At 41.6% G+C, this 24,054-nt stretch overlaps 1 protein-coding gene across 2 annotated transcripts in view; it reads left to right on the top strand.

The window, feature by feature from the left end:
- The first annotated feature begins 392 nt into the window (after positions 1 to 392).
- Positions 393 to 24,054, top strand: part of ULK1 (unc-51 like autophagy activating kinase 1) — a 116,258-nt gene continuing 92,596 nt past the window's right edge. For both annotated transcript variants that reach the window (XM_068243450.1, XM_068243449.1), the window contains exons 1-3: positions 393 to 1,029; positions 1,837 to 1,929; positions 2,028 to 2,069. In XM_068243450.1, coding sequence (XP_068099551.1) covers positions 940 to 1,029; positions 1,837 to 1,929; positions 2,028 to 2,069 — 225 coding nt within the window. In that variant the 5' untranslated portion in view covers positions 393 to 939. The remainder of the gene's footprint in view (positions 1,030 to 1,836; positions 1,930 to 2,027; positions 2,070 to 24,054) is intronic.

Here is a 24,054-nt window from a genome sequence, read left to right as displayed (position 1 = left end):
AGTTTATCAAAATGTAGACATTTGTTTTCATTCATACTTTATTTATATCTGTGTATAAAAACATACATCAGACCACAAAGAGGCGCTCCCATCTATGAGAGAGAGAAAGAGAGAGACTGCATTTTGGTTATAAAGTAGGGGCTAGCTCTACTAAAGACGGACAGTCAAAATATTCTGAAATATATCTCACAGAAGAATGAATGCAGCCTGCTGTCATAGCACTTGTTGTTCTAAGAGCAACGTGCTTGCGCATTTGTGAATCAATCACGCGCACAGCCGTGTCCTCTGTCGCTGCTAGGAGTGCAGGATACGAACAGCTAAACAAAGCAGCAACTTCTACGCATGCGCAGTCTGTTCGTCCGTGCGTGCGGCACTGCGGCTGCGCAGTGCTTCTTCCAGCAGCTAGAGGACAGCGCTGTGCAATCGGCTGGGGCCTTATTATTGCCTGTGAGCGCTGACAGGAGCACAGCAACTGCAGCAACCTCTTCTAGCAGGTGCTGTGAAGGCGACATCTGGGGCCTGTACACAATAGCAGCCGTCTCCTGTTGGATGAGCGGACATCTAGGCTGCATCAGCTGGCAGTGTGTCACCATGGCACTTGTGAGCTTCTACCCAGAAGGGGGGCCTTATCCCCTCCTCTTCTAGGTGGACTGTTAGCCCTTCCAGCCAGGCTACCTCTCTTTCAGCCATACCTATTACTAACATGCAGCAAGGAGGCTCGGAGTGCTGGGAGCAGCCCATGCCAGTGACCCCCAGGAGCCTGATCCTCAGCAGCAGGGAGGTGGACAGGAGAGCAGCTCTTCTCTTCCAGCTGCTCCTCAGCTCCTGATTGACTCTCCAGATCACCCTCAACTTCATTTATTCGTTTTATTCTGTTTTTTTATTATACCTCCACTCCATCCCAGTGTTGTTGTTGTTGACTGCATCCAGGAACTGACCATGGAGACGGTGGGGAAGTTTGAATTTAGTAGGAAAGACCTTATCGGCCATGGAGCTTTTGCTGTTGTATTCAAAGGAAGGCACAAAGAGGTGAGGATATATATATATAATGTTTTCATTCTTGTGTTTCGAAATGTATAGCCCTTTGTCACTAGGGTGTAGAGTGGATATTTATTGAGTTCTGTCCTAAAGTCATATCCTTCTACACAGCACTGACATCCACCAGCAGCTTACAAAGTATACAAAACCCATAACATCATCAACTCCCTATGAGGAGTGTGCAGTCTATTGTGCCTGAGCTAACCAGTGACACATGAAGGCCTTACAGCCTGTATTGGTTTCTGTATTGTGGCACATTGATCCATTTATGACACATATATGCTGAAAAAGGACTGAATCCATTATCCTGGCTGAATATTAAAGGAGAGTTTATACTATTCTGTTTATGCCAATATATTATAGTTGACTCTACAGCTCAACCGCACACTGCAGCAATCTTTATTAATTTGAGTATCTGAAAGTTTTGTATGGAAACTGATAATACGAAAGATAGATGTAATCTAGATATTCTAACAACACATGACATAAGCACATGGGACCCTGTGCTGCAATTTAATAGGGATATTTGTAGTTAAAACTGGTCAGCATTCTAAGATTAGATCTATTCTTGGAAACCTCAGCATGGGACAGAAATTAAATCCTTCTGCATTTGGCACATTTTTTGGACCCTAATCAATGTCCCCTCTTCAGTCACGCTGTGTCCTCTGAACGATTGTAGCTTGAATGAAGGAAGGCAAGTCTGGACAAGTGGTCTTATTCTGAACTGTATTATTTTACAAGGAATGATCCTGTAATCTGTGGAGAAAGATTCTCATTTTTCTGTGTTTGGATTTTCAGAAGCAGGATCTGGAGGTGGCGGTCAAATGCATCAATAAGAAAAACCTGGCCAAATCGCAAACTCTTTTAGGGAAGGAAATCAAAATACTAAAGGTAACCCCATTTTGTGCTGTGATGTCACACCCTTGTTTTAGGCTTATAACTTATAATAAAACATAATTTACAGTGAATGTCTGTGTTTTTTGTTTTAGGAGCTGAAACATGAAAACATTGTGGCTTTATATGATTTCCAGGTAAATAAACAGAAAGCAGTTTTTCTATTTCACTGACATCTAGAGTCTTGCTATTGGTCAGATCATCTTCATCATTTGACTGAATGATTGATGTTTGTTTGTGACTTTATAAATTAAGATGTACTTTGTGGCAGCTTAGTGTGATGTGCTGTTTTTATCCTGTGTGAACTGTGGAAAGGGACAATTGCTTCATTCAAAGAGTTCTCCTCCCATTTCAGAGATCAGCCAGTGCAGACTCCTGTTTCTGGTTTCCCTATCACGTGGTCCTTTCCTTGTTTGTTGACATTCCACCTTGCTCTGCTTTTATTGGCTGCACGTTTGCATGGCGTCACGGAATTCTAAGAAAACCTCGCCTATGTGTCAGGCTGCCTGCAGATCTTCGGGATTTGTAGTTTCTAAGCTGTTCTTTTGTGCACAAGCCTTTCAGGCATAGGACTACAACATCCATGAGCTGTGTGCAGGGTAAACACATATTTGCTTATTTTGGCAGCCGTCCTAGCTAGATTATTTGAAGTAGGTTTGACTTGTGTATAGCCTCCTGGGGACTTGTATTCCAGACATGTAGTGGAAAATCAGGAGAAATGCTAAGTCATTCCAAGACTCCATAAGCCGTTTCCTTTCGTTTGCATTTAGAAAATGAAGGGGAAGCGTGATCAGTGTTGCTAGTACATAGAATTCCTAAGCAATAAATCACATGCTTGATGTTATAAATGGTTTGAGAGATGGCTGGCTGGTACATCAGATTGATTTGTAGGGAATTCCTGTAACAGACATAGGCACATTCAGCTTTGTGTGTCTAGGAAGTAAAGAAATAGCCTAATATCAAATGTAACTGCTTTTATTAGCTCTTGCAGTTATACTCAGAAAACTACTGTTTATAAGCTGTGTGTTGTGGTTCGTGGCCCTAACTACTCCATCCATAGCTTGTGAACGAGCAGGTCATCAGAATGCATTATAATGGCTTTTGATTGTGTGTGCACAACTACCTAGCGGATGTTTTACATTGCTATTTTGGCATTTAAGTAGAGTCGACATAACATTGTACAGCAAACAATTCAGGTCACTAACTGTCCCTAATGCTAGGAACACGCGATGCAACTTCTGCTTCGATTGACAGGAATCAGACTATTTCCGATCTGTTGCTGATTGATAAAGGGATAGATTTTGCAAAGATTGATGCCAAAAGTTGAGATTGCTATTCAGTGTGCTATGTTGCCACCCATCTGATTGTTCATACACAACCCCAATGTCAAGAGAGATGAGACTTCTTTCACCCTCCTTGGCCTGTGCAGCACCGCCCACATAAATGAACTGACACAGCAGCTGAGGGAAGGAATTATACCAGACAACATACGTTTGAATGAGAGAGGGAGTGTATCCTTGAGTCTACACTATACTCCTATATCAGTTATGTGAAGGTGGAGTGAGGTTACATGACCAGTGTTTGTGGTATAAAAATAGGTATTTTGACTTTATTAAAGTTGTCAGCTTTGCACAAGTTACTTTGTGTATGTTGGGTAGTAATGCAAATGTGCAACTAAGCTTTTAAAGCTTTGAAACTAACATTAACCCTTAATTTGTATTCTGCACACATTTTCCTCCTACAAATGTTAATCTTTGTGATCTTTTTGTGGGTTGTCATCATTCCTGGAGATGTGATGAAATCGGACTGGAGCTGTGGCAGCAATGTGAATGTTTAGCTGCTGTACACTGTAAATACATGCCAGAAATTCTTTCACTAGTCATATTTTAAAGAAGAGTTGATGTACAGAGGATATACTTTAGTCACATGTTGCAATTTCTTTGTAAATATACAGTGTATATCAATATCATCAGGTACTGGATTTTCTTTTGAAACAGTGGGGTTGATCACTATAGCTCTCCTTACTTCACGCTTAGCGTGCCTTATCAGAGTTAACATGCCTTATCTGAGTTGACGTGCCTTATAAGCGTTAACGTACCTTATCAGCGTTAATATGCCTTATCAGAGTAGCATAGCGAGCGCAACAAACTTATGTCTGCTAATTGGCAATGACGAGAGCTCCACTCCTCCTGCCCTGAGCTGCTGCGTGTCCAATCACTTTTTAAAGAGAAACTCCGACCAAGAATTGATCTTTATCCCAATCAGTAGCTGATACCCCCTTTTACATGAGAAATATATTCCTTTTCACAAACAGACCATTAGTGGGCGCTGTATGACTGATATTGTGGTGAAACCCCTCCCACAAGAAACTCTGAGGACCATGGTACTCCTGGCAGTTTCCTGTCTGTGAACCTTGTTGCATTGTGGGAAATAGCTGTTTACAGCTGTTTCCAACTGCCAAAAAAGCATGCAGCAGCTACATCACCTGCCAACAGTAAAATGTCACCATGTAATAAATGTCAGAATGTAAATCAGGGATTTAAAAGATGTTACAATGGGCAAAAACGGACAAAATCATGTATACATAATTATTGTAAAAATGAATCACTTTTTTTATTACATTATTTTCACTGGAGTTTCTCTTTAAAGGACATTATCTTGTACTTTGGCCCAATAGGCTACCTCTCACTTGACAGGAAACTTGAAAGGCAGCCTATTAGGCCAATCAAAGTGCGGTGATAATGATCTTTAAAGTGATTGGACCCGCAGGGGCTCAGGGCAGGACAAGTGCAGCTCTCGTCATTGCCAATTAGTAGGCATAACTTCATAGCGCTCGCTATGCTACTCTGATAAGGCACGTCAACTCTGATAAGGCATGCTAAGCTTGCAGTAAGGGGAACTATAGTGATAGTGAATCAACCCCAATGTTTGCAAAGATGGAGGATAGAAATTACATTTCCAAATCTTGAGAGACATAGAGCAGACATGGAAATCTTTCCATGGTTCATATTTCTAAACAAGTGTCCACATTAAAACTTAAAATTACACACACATTTCTGAATGGCTTTACAGTTCATGATACGTTTTCTGTAGTTTCTGTTTTTGCTTTCACGTTGCTTTCAGTGCAGTTCGTAGGTTGTTGTATTCTCTCTTCTTTGCCCTGCTTGTAATGGCATGCTTTTGTGGCTGAGTTTTATGGGCTTTGCAGCTCATTTTATGGCTTTTGAAAGATGTGTTTAAGTTAGCATAAATATAGGTAGACAAATCCTTGTAGCACATAAAAATGCACCAGAAAGCGACACAATGCCTGTACATTCACAACATTCAGGCTAACTTCTGAGTGGGGAGTTGTGGTGCGACGTAATGGCCATATTGCAACACAGAATGTCACGCAGCAATTGCAAAAGCTATGTGACTTTCACAGTGCGGCCCAGTGCGGCCTAATGGCCTGTGGCATCCCAACACACTACATGCAGTGCAGTACCGCAGAACGCACACGCTAACAGTGACAGTGAGGGATAGTTTTTATTGACTGTATTCATCACATTGAGAAATGTTACCCCAAAAAATGTTATTTCCCCTTCCACATTGTGATTGCATTACTGTACTTCATTACTTGTGTATAGGTCCAGGTAGGCCTCGTTTTGCTACATACCTGTTTGTTGTTGCTGGAAAAGATTTTTAGAAATAGTCTCAGATAAAGTTAGGTTTTTTGAGAGGGCACATGATCTGTACCACGCTTGGCAATCTCCTTTGAAGTACCTGCAGGAAATAAATGTCATCAGGAGCATCCATCAGTCCTGGCAGCAGGAGGCCAGCAATGCTGCAGGAGGCCTGTACATGCTTAGGTTTCAGGCAGGAGCAGTACCAGTACCATAGTTTCATCTGAGGAAAATCTAAAGTATGTATCTAGCTTAAGTTTCTTGTTAAGGCTGATTCAGCCTCTTGCTAATGCAATACTATGGGGGATTTTTACAAAATCACATTGCTTTAGTGTGCACACACACTTAGGATAGCATTAGCAAGAGCTTTTAAAATCACAAAGCGCTCAGAAAAGCTCTTGCAGTATGCACCAGCCCTTAGGGCTTGTTACCACTACAAGAGCTTTTCTAAGCGCTTTGTGATTTTAAAAGCTCTTGCTAATGTTATTCTATGTGTGTGTTCACACCGGAGCACTGTGATTTTGTAAAAATCCCCCATGGCATTGCATTAGCAAGAGCTTTTCATAATCACTAGTGCATAAAAAGTTGTTTTAGTGTTCACCAGCCCTTAGCCTGCCATCTGCAGATGAAACTTGAATGTCTATGGATTACCATTGCGCTGTATATTGCTGCAGAATGGATGCTGAGGACTGAATGTGAGTGGCACGTAATGTTCATTTTTTTCCCCTAAGAGGTTAGCTGCTCAAGACAGTGTGTAATGTGTGTTTATGTTTAGTCTGTTATCACTTGGGAGTTGTATGTAATCACACCTGGTGGTTTGTATTGGACACTTTGCTACTCATAGCAGGCAGTGTAAGCTGTTGTTACTTGAGTACTGGTAGGTTGTTGTTCACCCACAGAGGTCCTATGTTGCATGCTGTAGGATTACCATTTTCTTTCAATATATTTGATAGCAGGGCAAAGAGAATACGGCAAGTGCTATGTTCCTTCCTAATGGCGACTTACTGGCTTTCATGTATGTGTTGAAAAAAATAATTATCAATTGTGGAATAGTTTCCTAATTAATCAATGATGCTGATGGTTGTTGTTACAAAACTTTTGTAGGACCTAAAGTTTCCCAGCTAAGTAATATGGAGAATAAATAGCAATACCTTTAGGCCCCTTTCAGACTGCATATTGTTAGTGCAGTGCAGCACCGCCAAAAACAGTCCTTCGGGGATTACCATATTAATACGCAGTAATCCCCTTCTGGCATCAGGCCAAGCAGGAAGTGAGACTCTCTAGCGCTCACTTCCTGTTGCCAACTCGATGGCGTGTGCAGAAGTGTATTGCTAAAATTAAGTTTCCGCGCATGCGGGATGCGTAAAACCTGCAGCAGTCATTTAAAAACACTTGCATCAGCGTACACTTACGTGACTTCTGGTTTGCCGCAGGTCGCTGCAGGAGTTGCACGTTAAGGTAGGTATGCGCTCACATGAGACTCGTTTGTAGTGTGATATGCCTCATAGACATTAATTGCCCTAGCATTAGGCTGTGGTAAAAATGTGAAAATGTTAAAACAGCTTTACTCACAGAATAAGGCTATGTTCACAGTGGGACGTTGCTCTTCCTGTAATAGCAGAACCACAACGGATTGAACCTGACAGTGCCGACGCACATAATGCTCACATTGAAAAGTGCACAAGTGTGAACCAGCCCTTACCACAGTGTAGTGTATCAGGCCCAGAGTCTCACTCACACATTTCCTTGGTCTACAGCATGATCTAATTTAAAAATAAGGAGGGTGACTGTGGAAGCAAACATTTGCCAGAGACATTAAACATTGAAGCCTTGAACAGGAGAATTTGTGGGATTTGTAACACATAAGATTTTGAATCAATGAGTACCTTTTTGTACCATGCATGTAAACAAAGTATTCTAAGAAAAAAATCTTTGCTGACTAGAATTTATGTTAATGAATCTCTCCACTCTCCAGATCCCTTTTTTTCCTCTGTTACTTTGGTTTATTCCTCTTCTCTTAACACTATAACAGGCCAAATCAATTTACAAGGCTATAGGACATGATGTACTTTGTACTGTTTACATAAGATGCATAGCAGCTAATAAACAAAGAAGATAACACAGCTCGCTGATCTAACTCTAGTATCTTAAGTGCAGCTGATGCTGAAATGAGTAAATTAGGACTTATTAGCTGATTAACAGTTCCATTAGCCCCTAGAAATAGTCCTGGTGAAGTAACTAACATGTTATATGACACGGTAACCAAGCAGCTTGGGGTGACCCAAACCACTAGGAAAGTATACAGGGCTAAAATAGACCGAAAAGCCCTCCTGCTAAAAAGCAATGCTTAGTTTGCCTTCTTAAAACAGAAGGAATCATACCTAATAAAGTATTAGTGTCCCTGCATCCCATGTCCGTGTGTGCTTTTGCACTACTGCGCATGTCCTGCACTGACACAGCCTTTGGAACAGGATGCAGGGGCCAGGAGGCGGGCCAGCTCAACGAACGAACGAGCGGGTGTGCGTGTGTGTGCGTGCGTGCGTGCGCGACGACAGACCTAGAGCCCGTTTTTGAACAGGCTTAGGTCACTAGTTTACAATAATTCAGCTTTAAGTGAACATCTGTGGTTTTACCTACAATGCACCACTGCTGAATATGCAAATTCTCTTTATGCCCCTGAAAGCCAGGCTAGCATCTAGAACCGCTGGTGTGGTGTCTAAGCAAGCTTGTTATATGGAGAACTTAAAGGAACATTGCAGCCAAATTGTTTTAATTTACTGTTGAACTACATGGGGGGAAGGAATGAGAGAAAATTTTGAACTGTAGAATTGTACAGCTTCCAAGTAATATGAAAATTCATTAAATGCTGGATGTAGTTTTTCAGCGCAGTCCAGTCAGAGAGTATACTGGATATGCTGTAGCACTTATTTGGTGATTATTATCTCTTTTCTGAGATTGAACATAGGACTGCAGTCGCCTTGACTAAGTCTACTGACCATGGAACAGTCACCCCTTTGGCAGTTCCCTGGTGATGATTCAAGAAAGAAATCACAACCCATTGCCTCTTTGGTGATATTATAGTATATAGTGAACCAAGTAACAATCAAGTCGCAGGGCTGCCTGCAGTCCTGCTGATGGTCAACTGTTTCTGGATGTGAAGTGGATCTTTAATACACAGATACTTTTTTTCTGAAGAAGGCAGTGAGTTGAAAAGTGACAGGAATGACATGGCTATGCCATTTGAATAGTTACACTTCTGTCTCAACACAGCAGGAATGTTGGTGGGAATCTAATCTGGGAAATGGCCAAGACTCTTGGTTGGAATAGAAGCCTAACAAATTAAGCCTCAACACCCTTTCTATTCATGGAATTTATTCAGAAAATGGCAAGTGGTGACACCAGCCAAAAGAGGAGAGGCATCATCCAATCAAAATTATTTGTGATGGATTCCTTCTAGTGATGATCAATGGCTCTCTGATGACCTTATGGTGTCTTGGACCAGCATCACCTGTTCATGTCTTTCTGGGTACTGTGTTGTCTTTAGCTCCACATCCATCCAGCCAAACTAGGTACTGGGACATGGACAACATGAGGTGTAGATGTAATGACAGAAGCATGATTAGGTCATTAGAATGACAATGTGGCAATAATGTGATAAGAACGATGCAGTTTATATAACATGCCCTTTTTTTTAAATTTGTCCATATGCACCACATGGTCAGCAATGGAGCAATAAGCTGAATGCAGTATGGGAAGTGTGTAGGAAGGAATGGATTAGTGATTTCTGTACAGCACTGTGTAATATGTCAGAGTGGTATAAATAATGATGAAGTGTCACTGTGGTGACATTAGAGCATTAGCTGTGGTGCAGAGACTGATAGGAAAGAAACACCGATCTCTGTACAGCACTGTAGAATATGTCAGAGCTGTCTAAAGAATAATAGGTGAGAAAATTAGTTTAAGCTCCTCTGGCGCAGAGAGTGATGGGACTGCATTTGTGATTTCTGTACTGCACTGTGGAATATGTCAGGTCTATTTACATTAATCACAATATTAATGTGTGACTGTGCTGAGGACATTAGAATGTAAGCTCCTCTGGCATGGAGACCAATGGGAATAACCAGTGATCTCTGTACAGCACTATGGAATTTCCTCCTGGAACTAGCGGTTGTATATAAGACTTCCATAAAGCATAGTGTGGTAATAAAAGTTGCCTGGCTCCCCTATGCCTAAAACTGGCCCTGGCCATCAACGACCCTAATATTCACATTTAGAAATGATTCAGAGTATCTCATTTTGGCTCATAATGCCTGCAGTCTCTGGATACACAAGCTGGACACTCCATGTTCACAGCAGGACAATGGAACTTCAGCTATCACGTCATTGCTGCTGTTTACACCTAAGTGGAGGTGTTCAGAGTTTTTCCTTTATCATTCTTTACTTCTAATGCCAGGCCAGTGGGAGGGGCAGGCCCATGTTATGTTTTGTATTTGAATCTTGATGTCTGTTATAGATACAGCTTACTTGTGTTAGCATATATTAGCTTGATGTTAGCGTAACTACCTCCCCCTCATTTTCCACATATACCCAGGAGGCTTCATTTCCCCTCTGCATGTCTCCAAGTAAACATGTATGATGCTGTCATTTTGCATGCCGTGCTCTGAGGCATTGAAGCTGTGGGAACTTCTGGCCACAGCCTGAGTATGAGTGGGAGTGGTGTCATGTGGGGAGAGGGGTTAAACATGGGGGGTTGTCATGTGGGGCAAGAAGGTGGGGTCAGCACAGCACCTCAGCTTGGCTGCTCTTTGTGGCATCATCTACTTGGAGCCGGAAGGATCCAGAATGAGGATATTAGCGAAAAAACATTTTCTGCCTAGGCTTTTTTAGGTTTGCCTGTAAATATCCTGCTTATTTACCAACAAAGGCAAATAAGCAGGTTGAATATAAGTACATTTTAAGGCAAACCTGAGGTGGTTAAGTAGAGGGTGGGGTCTGTATTGCATTCCTCTGTCCTCACATCCCTGAGTAGTTCCAAGGACGAGCAAATCTGTACTGCGCATGCAGTCACCCTCAGAACTACATGGGGATGCGAGTAGCGCTAACGATTTCTAGAGGATTTACAAAGAGCTGTTCAACTAAGGAGGTTAAATAGCTACAATGGGTAACTGGCCTCAAATGACAGGCTGGGTGGAGGAACGGGAAGGCTTTATGCTATCCAGAGCTCCCCCTCTACTTGCATAAGTATCAGACCTGAAAGGGGCACTATAGTGAAAAATGGTAAAATGTAAAATATGTGCAAACATATACAAATAAGAAGTATGTTTTTTACAGAGTAAAATGAGCCATAAATTACTTTTCTCCTATGTTGCTGTCACTAGTCCATATCTTCACGAGGGATTCTCAGGGATTTATTTATTTTTAAACGCACTTAGTGAATGGCAGTTGCTCCGTCCAACTGCCAAAAAACTTTGTAGGGAGCAGGGAAGCTGGCCAGCATCATTGTTTAAATCCTTTTAGGGAATATCTTTATAGAGAATAAAAGCCTTGCTGAGAATCCCCCATGAAGACATGGACTAGTCCAAAACCTGTCGCTTCTTTCAGATTTCTACTACCTACTGTGAGTGACAGCAACATAGGAGAAAAGTAATTTATGGCTCATTTTACTCTGGAAAAAAACGTACTTCTTATTTGTCTATGTTGGCACATATTTTACATTTTACAATTTTTCGCCCTAATGTCCCTTGAAGTAAGTTTCCTCACTCCAGGTTTACTTCAGACTAGTTTTTTTTTTTATTGCTCTGATGTCAGAACCGCCCTGTACATATTGTATTTAACACCTGTGGCACAGGAAGTGATGCCGTGTTCTAATATGGCAGAAATGTGCTCCTAGTTTATCTTGTTGTTTTATGCATTAGTGAGATGTGCTGTAAACCAGTTTTATTATGCAATAAATGGAAGTAGTTACATCAGGCCTGCAGCATGAGCATTGAGCATGTGAATTGCGCTATTAGTCATTGAAATGTCCTTATTTTATTCATTGCTTTTACAGTAATTCATTTCAAGTGGGAAAACTTTGCTGGTCTTTGCATTTCTTTCTGCCAGTGAGGAGAGATCATTATATAATTGCTACAAAGTGCTCATCTCAGTTTTCACACATGCTGGACTGAGTCAGTTTTGTCATTCAAAAGATGTTAGTGCTGCTGCACATCTCTTTTCAAGTATAGCTACTTACTGCAAGTGTTACAAGTAGATGTGATGTGCCAATTTCTAGCTGATTTAAATGAACCCGAGATGAAAATAAACTGATGAGATAAACAATTGTAGTTATCCTCCTACTCCTAAAAATGACTTTTTAGATATCCCATGGTTTTATTTTATATTTAAACATTTACAATGTAGACTGAATATTTTATTGTCTCTGCCTATTTGGTGTCCCACAGTTAAAATACATGAACTATTGACCTTTTTCTATATTTCCCTGCCCTCAGAAGTTGTATTCTGCCAGGAAAACTTTAATGGCTGTAATTTGCTTACGGTATAAGTGAGGTTTACGTTACTCCCCAAGGTACCAAGACAGAAGTGGGTTGGGCCAGGCAGGCATACTGCACCAATAAATGACAGTAACGGCACAGAACTGTTGGCAAACCCCTGCAATCCTAAATTTAAACATTTGGCTTAAAGGGCCACTATCGCGAAAATAGTAACATTTTAAAGTACATGTAAACATATACAAATAACGACGTACATTTTTCCCAGATTAAAATAAGACTTACATTTTTATTGTGGAAAAAAGACATAAATTACTTTTCTCCTATGTTGCTGTCACTTACAGTAGGTAGTGGAAATCTGACAGAACCAACAAGTTCTAGACAAGTTTATCTCCTCATAGGGGAATCTCTCAGTGTTTTCTTTATTTTCAAAAGCACTTAATGGCAGTTGCTCAAACCAACTGCCACAAAACTGTGCAGCAAGCAGGGAGGCTTGCTAGCAAATTTGTATAAATCCTTTTCAAGGAGTGTCTTTATAAAGAATAAAGGCTATGCTGAGAAATTATGAGGAAATGAGCTGGTCCAAAACCTGTTGGTTCTGTCAGATTTCTTCTACTTACTGTAAGTGACAGCAACGTAGGAGAAAACTAATTTGTGGCTCATTTTACTCTGGAAGAAACGTACTTCTTATTTGTATGCATTTACATTTATTTTAACTTTTACACTTTTTTTTTTAGTGGCCCTCATTATTTTTGAATGGGCATTTGAAGGACTTTGAGAACCCCTTTTAAGAACCTGAGAATGGGCTCTTATTTAAAACAGGGCTGAGGAGTTGGAGTCTGAGTCGAGGAGTCGGAGCAATTTTGGGTACCTGAATCTGAGTTGGAGTCAGTGGTTTCATGAACTGAGGAGTGGGATTCGGATGATTTTTGTACCAAATCCACAGCCCTGGTAAGTATTAGATTAAAGGGGAACTGAAGAGAGAGGTATATGGAGGCTGCCATGTTTATTTCCTTTTAAGCAATACCAGTTGCCTGGCAGCCCTGCTGATCCTCTGCCTCTAATACTATTAGCCATAGCCCCTGAACAAGCATGCAGCAGATCAAGTGTTTTTGACTTTAAAGTCAGATCTGACAAGACTAGCTGCATGCTTGTTTCTGGTGTTTTCAGACACTACTGCAGAGAAATAGACCAGCAGGGCTGCCAGGCAACTGGTATTGATTAAGAGGAAATAAATATGGCAGCCTCCATATACCTCTCACTTCACTTCCCCTTTAAGGATGGGCTCTTCTAACACGGCTGAGGAGGCGGAGTTGGAGTCAGAGTCAAGGAGTCTGAGCTATTTTGGGTACCTGGATTTGGAGTTGGAGTCGGTGGTTTCATAAACTCTGAGTTGGAGTCGGATGATTTTTGTACCAACTCCACAGCCCTGATTTATACCAACTGACATAATATCGCTAAGCCAATATGAATGTAGTAATACCAGTGTCAGCCTTTTGGTTCAGCGGGTATTCTGCTGTGCTACGTTATAGTGGAAATAATTGTATAAGAATAATTAAGCAGTCAGGGAGACCTTAGAAAACAGAGACGTTATATACAGGCTGTTCTGTTGTTGACAACAGTTGAATATACTGGTAGGTGTTGGTCAGCTAGCTGTTGTAATTACTTTTTATTTTTTTGAATAATGACTAATCCTAATGTCACCTGCTTGTACTGTGGGATTGAGATACTTCAGTCTTCACTCATCTTATCACATTTGCATGCACAGGTGTGATTGATTCCTAATGCTATAGGAAACTAGTTAAACTTGAAATACTGAACAGACAAAGATGTAACATGAGTAGTTCAGATGTAAATGGAGGTCTGTTGGATTCTGTTAAACTGAAGAAAATATCAATAACTGTGCTGTAATTGGATGGTTCTATATGACCAGCTGGGAACATAAAATGGTAAAAAGTTGACTTACCTCCTCCATCCCCGCAGCTGTGGAAAAAAAAGTGAAAGGCACTTTCTACCTGTGACATGCCATGCTGCCCCTGCTACCTGCTGCTAATAGGATATCCAGCCTGTTCCTATACAGGCACTTTAGCTTAGGCATGGAGTTGAGAGTATGTAGAGGAACTGCAGTTAAAATAATTTAATGAATAAAATTGCTTATTATTGTTTTACTATATTCATTTACAGATTAGTTAGTCAGTGTTTGGCCATTGTAACATCTTTCTTCTCCCTGATTTACATTCTGAAATGTATCACAGGTCTCATCTTTACTGCTGGCAGGTGATGTCTGCAAAAGGAGATACTGTATGCTTGGCAGTTGGAAACAGCTGTTATTTTCCGCAACGCAACAAGGTTCACAGACAGCAAACCGTCAGGACCATGGTCATGACACCACAAAGTGGGAGGGGTTTCACCACAATATCAGCCACATAGACCCCCCTTTTCCCTGATGATATTTTAGAAAAGGTAAAGACTTCTCATGGGAAAGGATGTATCGGCTACTGATTAGGATGAAGTTCAATCTGAGGTTCAAGTTCCCCTTTAATTGAGTGTTGGGTGATGCCGATAGTCTAAATATTAGCAATTTAATACTACCAATATTTTTCTATAGACCCACCTGTCCACCTTCTCACACAACCCACCCCCCCCCCCCCTTCCCCACAAAGTCCTTCCCTCCTAGTACCTAACAATATCCCACCCGTCCTATTGCCTAACACCCCCAGCACCCAAACTACTGAAGTAGTAGCCCATAGGCTACTAATAGCTCTTCGGTTATTGGAAGTACTACTAGTCTAACTATAGCTTATCTTTCCCAGTGTACTAGCCGATAGTAGTTAGTTAGTAACGGTTGCATTGTGCACCCAGCTCACTGCCTCAGCACCTGATTACTGAAAATTTCCATTCACATCTATTGGTCACCTGTGCCGATGCACCCACATGAACTGATCTGTGGAGGTGAGGTGTAGCATATCATGGCCATTGAGAATAAAGTCTGCATACTGCTTACCTTCTAGCGCAGAGTGTCTCCATAGGTCTAGAGCATCCTATATGTTTTTTTACAAGTGAGAGGGAACAGCAGCGGCCTCTACAGAACAGCTCTTTCTTTGAAAATGATAATTGTATACTATATTTTGTCCGTCATTTTAGATGATTAACCAAAGTTAAGGTCCAGAAATTTAGTCTTTTCATCTAAAGCAAAGTTTGAAATTTTCAACATAGAAACACAGATGGCAATTAAACCCTGGTTGATGATCTGCCCTTTTTTCATGCTATTGCTGCTCATCTAATTCAGGCCTGTACTGTAAAGTGATAGTTGGAGAGAAAAACAGTGAGACATTTGAAGTGATTTTATTGCACACAGACTGCTGATGGTGGTAGACCACTGGCTGTCGGCTATGCCCATGTCTGTACAGACATTTCAGGTGGCAGAACGTGATATGCGCTTATACAGCACTCTACCCAATTTAGTCAAATCTAGTTGGGTGACATTCATTCGCCATGTGGCAGTTGTAATGTATTTGCCAGTTGCACCTGGCAGATGCCAGTCCCAGCCACAGTGTGGAAATCCACAGTAGGTCCCATATGCAGCTGCCAAGCTTATGATGTACTGGCAGTTGATGGGCATTTAAACTACATGACTCCGTTGTCCATTTGAACTAGAGCTTAGTTTGCCTAAAGCTTTTGAGAGAATGGCATTTCTCAGTCTGCTTTATCTCATCTTAAATATTTTGTGTCACATTCAGTCCTCTGAGTCCATTTCCACTGATTCTTTTTGGTATATTGAACAAAACTGTGACTGAGATTGGTTATTGGGAAGGGTAAACTTTCAATTCATTAAGAGCAGAATAATAGCTTGTCATTACACTGTTACAGAAAATCCATTTTTTTTTCCCTGATATAATATGCCTGTAACACCTGCTAACTAGATGTTATCTCTGCGAGAAGGTAATATAGGGAAATAAACCAATGGCAATATAGCAGCTGCTGTATATATTTGCTCCTAATGACCCCCACCTGCTGCAGGTGGAAGCCTAACCACTCCCTCCAAATGGTTATTTCCAGTCAGAGGGCCCAGATTGTCTGCACAATGGTCCATGACTGAAATACTTTACAAAGGAAGTTAATGGGTTATGACTTACTGGAGACATATGGTTCATTTACTGCCAAACTGTCAGAATAAAAGGTGTGTACACAAGCTGAATAGTAATCAAGTGTGGAATTGTGGTTGTGCAAATCCAATTTCCTTTGCTTCTGATTTGCAAATATAAAAAGCACTTACCGAGATGCAGACTTTCTACCATAGTTCTGTCTGTTTCAGAAGTGCCCTCCTTTTACTTTATGAAGCAGCTAGAGCAGTGGTAACACTGCCCTGTTGTGTTATTAGAATAGTCCTTGATTGGGAAAATAATTCAGAGGTTGCCTAGTATCAGTGACTTGTATTTCCTAGAAAATAATAATCCAATGATTTTCTTGGATGGGACATTATATCTTTAGGTCAACATCACATTAGCTATTGATGACAACAGAAAGCATAGAGTCATGCTGGTCTCCACACATAAAAGGAGTATAGTTCTGTTCCAGTCCTGTTTCGTTTTACAGTTTGCATCAGTTTTGTATGTGTTTTCTATGGCTTGGTTCACATATAAATCTGTACATATCCGTTCCAGTCATGTCAGTTTTGTATGAGTTCTCCATGGCTTGGTTCACACATAAAAGGTGTACAGTTCTGTTCTAGTTCTGTCCTGTCAGATTAGTATCATTTTTGCTTGGTTCACACAAAACTACTGCTTGGTTCACACAAAAAGTGTACAGTTCCAATCCTGTCAGGTAAAACTGATATAAAACTGATGCAAAACTGATTGGACTGGAAATGTACAGATTTATGTGCCAACCAATGATTGATGGCGGTTGCAAGAGAAAACCACAGTCTTGTTACCGCCCGCCAGCCACTACCACATGTTTTCTGCATTTGATAGAGGGCACTGGAGCTGAATCACTGCCTCACAACACTGCTTTCTGTTTCATGTATTATTTATTTAAAATTATTAAGACATTCCAGTAACAACTTGTAAACAAATTTTCAATTTTGTTGCAAAATATCATCAAACAGTAAAATAAAGTACATAGTCGTCATTGTATACTATATATCATAAATACATTATGAACCAAAAGGTTGATAAAAAGATCAACGGTCACCTGAGTCAGCAAAATGTACAATTCTCTAGCTGTGCTCCACTAAGCAGCAGCCCAGATAACATGAGATACTTATACAATACAACCCAGAAGACTTACGTGCAGTGCTGCCCTTGTAGAGTTTCTTAAAGGTTCATTAAGTTCAATCATGCAGATTGTTAAAGCGGACCTGAACTTCCTGTCTGCTCTAAAAGATAAGCAACAGCAATAACCTTCAAAGAAAAACATTTCTCTGTTACAGTTGATACAAATCCTACAATAAGGGCTGGTTTATACTCGGCGCTTGGAGTGCTGCTTGCCCTCGATTCGGATTTGGGGCCAAAATCTTGTGATTCAGCGCGATTTGCACTTGTAATTCCCGTTCAATAGAATGAGAATCACAGTGCAATCGCCCCCGAAATGCTGCATGCAGCGCGTTTGCGATTAATTGAATTCGCAAACGCTCCTGTGTGAATGTATCCATAGGTATACATTAGTAGCAGCAAAGCACTGAAAAATCAGCCAGTGTGAACTAGCCCTCAATCTGCAGTGCGTCTACTTCCTGTTTTCATGAAAGCAGACATAGGGTTAACCTCCTGTGTTTGCAAATTAGCTGCTCTGCTGAGGCAGTAGAGATTTCTGAGCTGACACAGCTGAAAGATTAAATTACAGTTGTGAGTAGTCCCAGATGAGGGGAATTAGACAGGCTAAACTCTCGAAATACATACAGGGTGCATTTCTCTATGCTTTCCTTTTGTCCTGTGCAAGAGTTCAGGTCCACTTTAACCTTTAGTAAACATAATATTTGTCGCTATTATGGTAGAGAACAGAGGCGCCAAAAGGATAAAAACAATATTTAAAAGTTTTAAAATTATTGCTTAGGAGGCAGTGGTGGACTCACCTCCCACAAGCAGACACAACAACTGTGTATTCACAAAAGGGACATTTATTGGTATACTCCAAATAAGGTCGCAACGCGTTTCGCAGGTCAAACCCGCTTCATCAGGCAATTATAGGAAGGAGCACACAACAGCAGTATGTCCAGATAGCACCTGGCGCCTCAGTCGACTGAGGCGCCAGGTGCTATCTGGACATACTGCTGTTGTGTGCTCCTTCCTATAATTGCCTGATGAAGCGGGTTTGACCTGCGAAACGCGTTGCGACCTTATTTGGAGTATACCAATAAATGTCCCTTTTGTGAATACACAGTTGTTGTGTCTGCTTGTGGGAGGTGAGTCCACCACTGCCTCCTAAGCAATAATTTTAAAACTTTTAAATATTGTTTTTATCCTTTTGGCGCCTCTGTTCTCTACCATAATACTGATTGTATCCACCTTTGGTGGAGGGGGATACCCCTTCTTGTTTTTCAAGCCTACAGAGAGCGACTTCTTATTCCTGAGTGAGGACAGGCTAATCTCCTCACCTGCCTATACAGTGGTTGCCTGGAGGTAACCCTGGTTTGTGAGTATACAATTCATACTCTTTCTAATTATCCAATTACCTTGACATACTACACCATATCGGGCTCTCGGTTCTTCTGTTCTTCATAATATTTGTCGCCTCCCTCTGATTTTTTTTTCTTCATTAACCTGAGAATTAGGGAAGTACTCTTCTGTAATTGGCTTAGTCTGCCAAGCTACTGAAAAAATCTATGAGATCCTTTTATATGAATTATTAAAGACTGAGGAATGGTTCTTCCCCAATAGTTCCCCTAGTGAGTATTTTCGTATAACTATACTAAGGGCTGTGTATACTAGCTGTAACACCTGGATAACTTCTTCATCTGAGATTTCTTTTGTCTTTGGGTCTGTTTACAGTGGTAGCGCTGTGGAGCATCATAAACGCAGCACTTGTTTGAAGCTATGCACTGTGGGTAATCTTAACAGACTGCTTGCAGTATTTTTGCGTGCGTCATGGACCCAATGCATAGAAAAGCACAACAACTAATTAACAACTGATTTAGTTATAATGTATCAGTTGCCAGTGTGAAGCCAGCCTAACAGCTTCTGAAATGCTTTGGTAATGTTTTCCAAAGCTCCTTTTGTTATGCTGTTTTGATTTATCTGTTGTTTTAAATAGCTGTCACTAAAGAATGTTTGAGCAGCAAGTCACGCAGACTAGTTAACGGTAACACCTCAAGACATAACTGCCTGCCCTGTACGTTATAAATATATTAACTCAGATAACTGTTAAAGAATTTATAGGCACCCTGATTGCACCTGTGTCCCGGGTCTACCTTGCACCATCTGATTGGCAGGGCTGTGACCTTATTTTGTTTCCTGAGTGGGTTTGCATGAGGACATGCAGTTGGATTTAGGTCAGCTGTGTTCACATCAAACATCAGAGCAGACACAACAAATGCTTGAGCATACCGAATCCTATTTATTAAGGACTTAGCTTTCCTGATTTAACACCAGGTACTTCTTGCCTGCAGAAGACAAAAGCCTATGCAGAGCCATGTTCTGAAATTCTACCCAATAATTAGCTTTAAGCATTATGTAAAGTACTCCCTATTAACCAGCTAATGGTCTGTACTTCAAGAGACACCATGCCCATTGGTGTCAACAGTGTTGAACGGATTTATAGGCAATTAGCTATAAGTTTAAATCTCTTTAGTATTTATTTCTGTTAAGGTTCGTATACACGTCCGATAAAGATCGTTCGTTACGAACGATTCGTGACGTTTACACGATATTCAAATTAGACTGAAAAGATCGTTCGTAATGAACGATTGTGTACACACGTGAACGATATAAGTATAAAGTACTGAACGACGAACGATTAAAAAAATGCGTGCGCAAACGGAAGTGACGTTATGACAGGCAATAAGAACATGCGTTATCGGACGATCTTTGTACACACTGCAACGATTGAACGATTATCTTTCGAAAAAATCCGCCGGGTTGGATCGGTCGGATTGAACGATAACGGTCGTTATCGTCCCAAAAAACGATCGTTGGAAAATTTGGAGCGCACGATTATCGGTCCAATTGTCGTTATCGTTCGTTTTTGAACGATCGTTATCGTACGTGTGTACTCAGCTTTACTGTCCCTCTTTACTTCATGTAACTGTGTGTGGTACTTATCCGTTAGCCGGGCGCATCCGGCAGGTGGCGACAAAACTCCACCAGAGTTACATCTTTCCCTACTATCCATGTCGGCCTGGAGAGGGAATAGTAATTAGCGCCACCTGCCGGATGCGCCTGGCTAACGGATAAGTACCCTGTGTGTTTTGCTGTCTGTGTTTGTGGGAAGAATCCACGTTTTTCTGCCTAGTATGGGCTGCCCTGAACTCATACTTTGACCCCGTTCACACTGCACGCGTTTCCAGACGCATTTTGGGAACGCGTGCAGGAGGCTGACACGCACGACATCATGTTCACACTGCATGCGTTCCGGACCAGTGCGGTCCTGGAACGCATGTTGCACGCATTTTTTACAGAAACTCATGGCTGACCCATTCACTTCAGTGAATGGGATCAGCCACGCAACGCATACAAACGCGGATGGCGTGCGTTCGTATGCATTGCATTCCGAACGCACGGCCGTCCGCGTTTGTAATGTGAACAGGGCCTTAGTGTATAACCCCTGGTTCCCACACGTGTTCTCTGGTACACTAACAGAGTATGTTTTGTGGTGCCCCCCCAATAAAAAATGAGATACTTACCTAGGTAGAGGGGATCCTCTGCATAGTCCAGACGCTACTCCTCTCCTCCTTGCCCTCACCGTTGGCACGCATGGACCCTCTGAAAGTATTTGACGAGATCTCACGGCCATGCTCCCTGCCATGCTAGAGCATGGTTCTACTACACCAACGCAAGTACAAGCACGTCTGAGCAGTAAGCTGAACCAGCTCTGTGCTACTGTGCAGGGGCTGCCATACTCACACAGGCTCAATACTGCTGTGCTTGTGCACAAAGAGGAGCACTGCTGCAAACTTTCAGAGGGTCTGGGTAGCGGTGGTGGTCTTGAGAAGGAAGTGGGGAGCTTCTGGAGGATCCAGAGACCTCCCACCTCTCTGGTAAGTATCTCCATTATTACCCCACACTTATCACTGTTACTTCTTACCCCACATATATGTGTAGTGACCTACAGAACACGCACTCTTAGGCCTGGTGCACACCAAAAACCGCTAGCAGATCCGCAAAATGCTAGCAGATTTTGAAACGCTTTTTCTTATTTTTCTGCAGCGTTTCAGCTAGCGTTTTGCGGTTTTGTGTAGCGGTTTTGGTATAGTAGATTTCATGTATTGTTACAGTAAAGCTGTTGCTGAACAGCTACTGTAACAAAAAACGCCTGGCAAACCGCTCTGAAGTGCCGTTTTTCAGAGCGGTTTGCGTTTTTCCTATACTTAACATTGAGGCAGAAACGCATACGCAATCCAAAATCTGCAGCAGCCCGGGAGTATGCGTTTCTGCAAAACGCCTCCCGCTCTGGTGTGCACCAGCCCATTGAAATACATTACCCTAGCAGATCCGCACCCGCAAGCAGATCGCAAACCGCAGCGGAAACGCTCCGGTGTGCACTAGGCCTTAGAGAGCCTTGAGGACAGGGATAGGAAGCACTGGTTTGGGGCAATAATACGCGAAACAGCGGTAGTGTGTGTCTCTTTTGCCCTCTGCACCCCACCGCCTTCCACCAGCCTCACCAGGAATGTCTTCATGTATGTTAACGAATTTATGTGATAAATAAAGCGGATTTGCAGCGGGATACCCGACTGTGCTGGACTCTGATGGAAACTTTGTTCATGTGATGGAAACCCTGGTCTGGATCCTAGGTTCTCCACACATGGTACATGTGCCCCATGGTCAACTTTAGATGGCATTAGGGGGTAATTCAGCTGTTCACACTCAGTCCATCGTAGTAAGTTTTTACATTAAAAAATGATAAATCCTATAAACAAGCTCAAACTATTCTACTTGCTTTTGATCTATAGTAAATTAAAAGCAAAGGGATTGGTTGGAAAGCATTTATAAACAATTCTGAGGTACTCCTAATATTTATGTGTCAAGGGATACGTGAGATGATGTTACCCACCATGGGGTGTACTGGGCTGACTCCGTTATTAATAATGAGGTACATGCTGTAATAATGTTTAGAAACACTAGTCTACATCACATGTACATAATCTAGGGCAAGCTGCTTCCAGGTTTTGTTTATGCACAAAGTCAGATGTAATCATTTGTGCTCTCAGAGTAATGGCTTAATCCCTGATTCAAAAAGGTCAATTATCACTGAAGTAAACTTCTCTTTAATTCCAGGCCAAGAACTGCTGCTTGGCACTGAATGAACTACCTAAGCACACTGTGAATTCATTCATTGTGAATGAACTGCACACAGTTAAGAATGCGCCAGGGAAAGGAGACTATTGCTTTTTGCATTACAATATCTGCAACATCCTACCTTCGATTTAGGTTACAATTTTGAATGGTCATCAGACAGCAGCAAGATGTAATCATCTCTTTTCACACTCTGTTTTCAAATGAATTAGTTAATTTTGGAAGAAATACTATGATTATGCCTATTGTGCATATGTTCATTAGCATAGTGGCTAGTACGAGTCCCATGTCCTAACCTCAGCAAGGACACTATTTGCATAGTGCTTGTAAGTTTCACCCATGTTTGCATGGGTTTCATTCTGACACTCTGGTTTCCTCCCACATCCTAAAAAAAAATCTCCCCCTCCCCCATAAGAACAAAACAGGCCTCAGGGTATGGTGGGGAATGGATCATAAGTGTGAAATGGCTACATAGGGCTCTATTCATAAAACCTTACCGCAAGTTTTCCGCTCAAAACAGCGGATTTTCCCGTCCATTTAGCAAAGTGGGCATTCATAAAAGCTGTTCCCGCATGAAAATCTACGATCCCCCAGCAGAGCGAGAAATTTCCACCTTCTCCAGTGTTTTTCTAGATTTATCTAGAAAAAAGTAACAAAATGGCCATTCATAAAGTTTAGAGGAAGCGGTATGTGGACGGGAAATACCGCTTCCTCTGATTTTGCGGATTACATACAAGTGAATGGGACAGACCTCCCAGAGAGAGCAGTGCACGGAGGGACTCTGCCGGCTGAAGTGTTTCCGCATGTCTTCCGACAGCTTACCGCCAGCTTTCAGCGGGAGATCTCCGCTCTTGCATCGCAGCTGGCAAGATTTTTTTGAATGACCACCCAGAAGTGTAAAATACCGCTGTGGTATTTTACCTCCAGGATTTTTTCCGACTCAGACATTTTATGAATAGAGCCCATAGTGGTCCATTTATAAAAGGCTCTGTAGTAAAAAAAATCTCGTTGGGAAAATACCGCATTTGGTGTTTTAGACAGGGAGATCTGTTCAAATTAACTTTGCTCTTATCGCTCCCTTATCACCTCTTCAAAGCAGATATTATCTGTGCCAATACCGCCTGCTCTAATCTTTTTGGATTGACATTTACTGACATGTGTTGGAGGTGTTTATAGCACAAGGCGGTAATTTAACGCACTGCTTGGGAATTTCAGGTTTTCATGCGGTAACCGCTTTTATGAATTGACATTTTGCTAAGTGCTTGGTAAAGTCAGCTGTTTTCAGCATTACCGCATGCAGTAATGCTTTAAGAATCGACCCCATAGTCTGTAACAATCTGTACATTCTGTACATATAATAATAATAATGTTGCTATGCATCCATTTTGATATTTATTTTTCAGATTTTACAAATGCCTTTCATCGTGAAACAAACTATGGCTAGCCTCACGAGAATAAACAGTAGCAGTAGAGTATTCGATACTTATCCGTTAGCCGGGCACATCCGGCAGGTGGCGCTGTTGA

Source organism: Hyperolius riggenbachi, chromosome 1 (genome assembly GCF_040937935.1).
Source record: "Hyperolius riggenbachi isolate aHypRig1 chromosome 1, aHypRig1.pri, whole genome shotgun sequence".
Taxonomy (NCBI): Eukaryota; Metazoa; Chordata; class Amphibia; order Anura; family Hyperoliidae; genus Hyperolius; species Hyperolius riggenbachi.
This window is presented reverse-complemented; position numbering and strand designations above follow the sequence as displayed.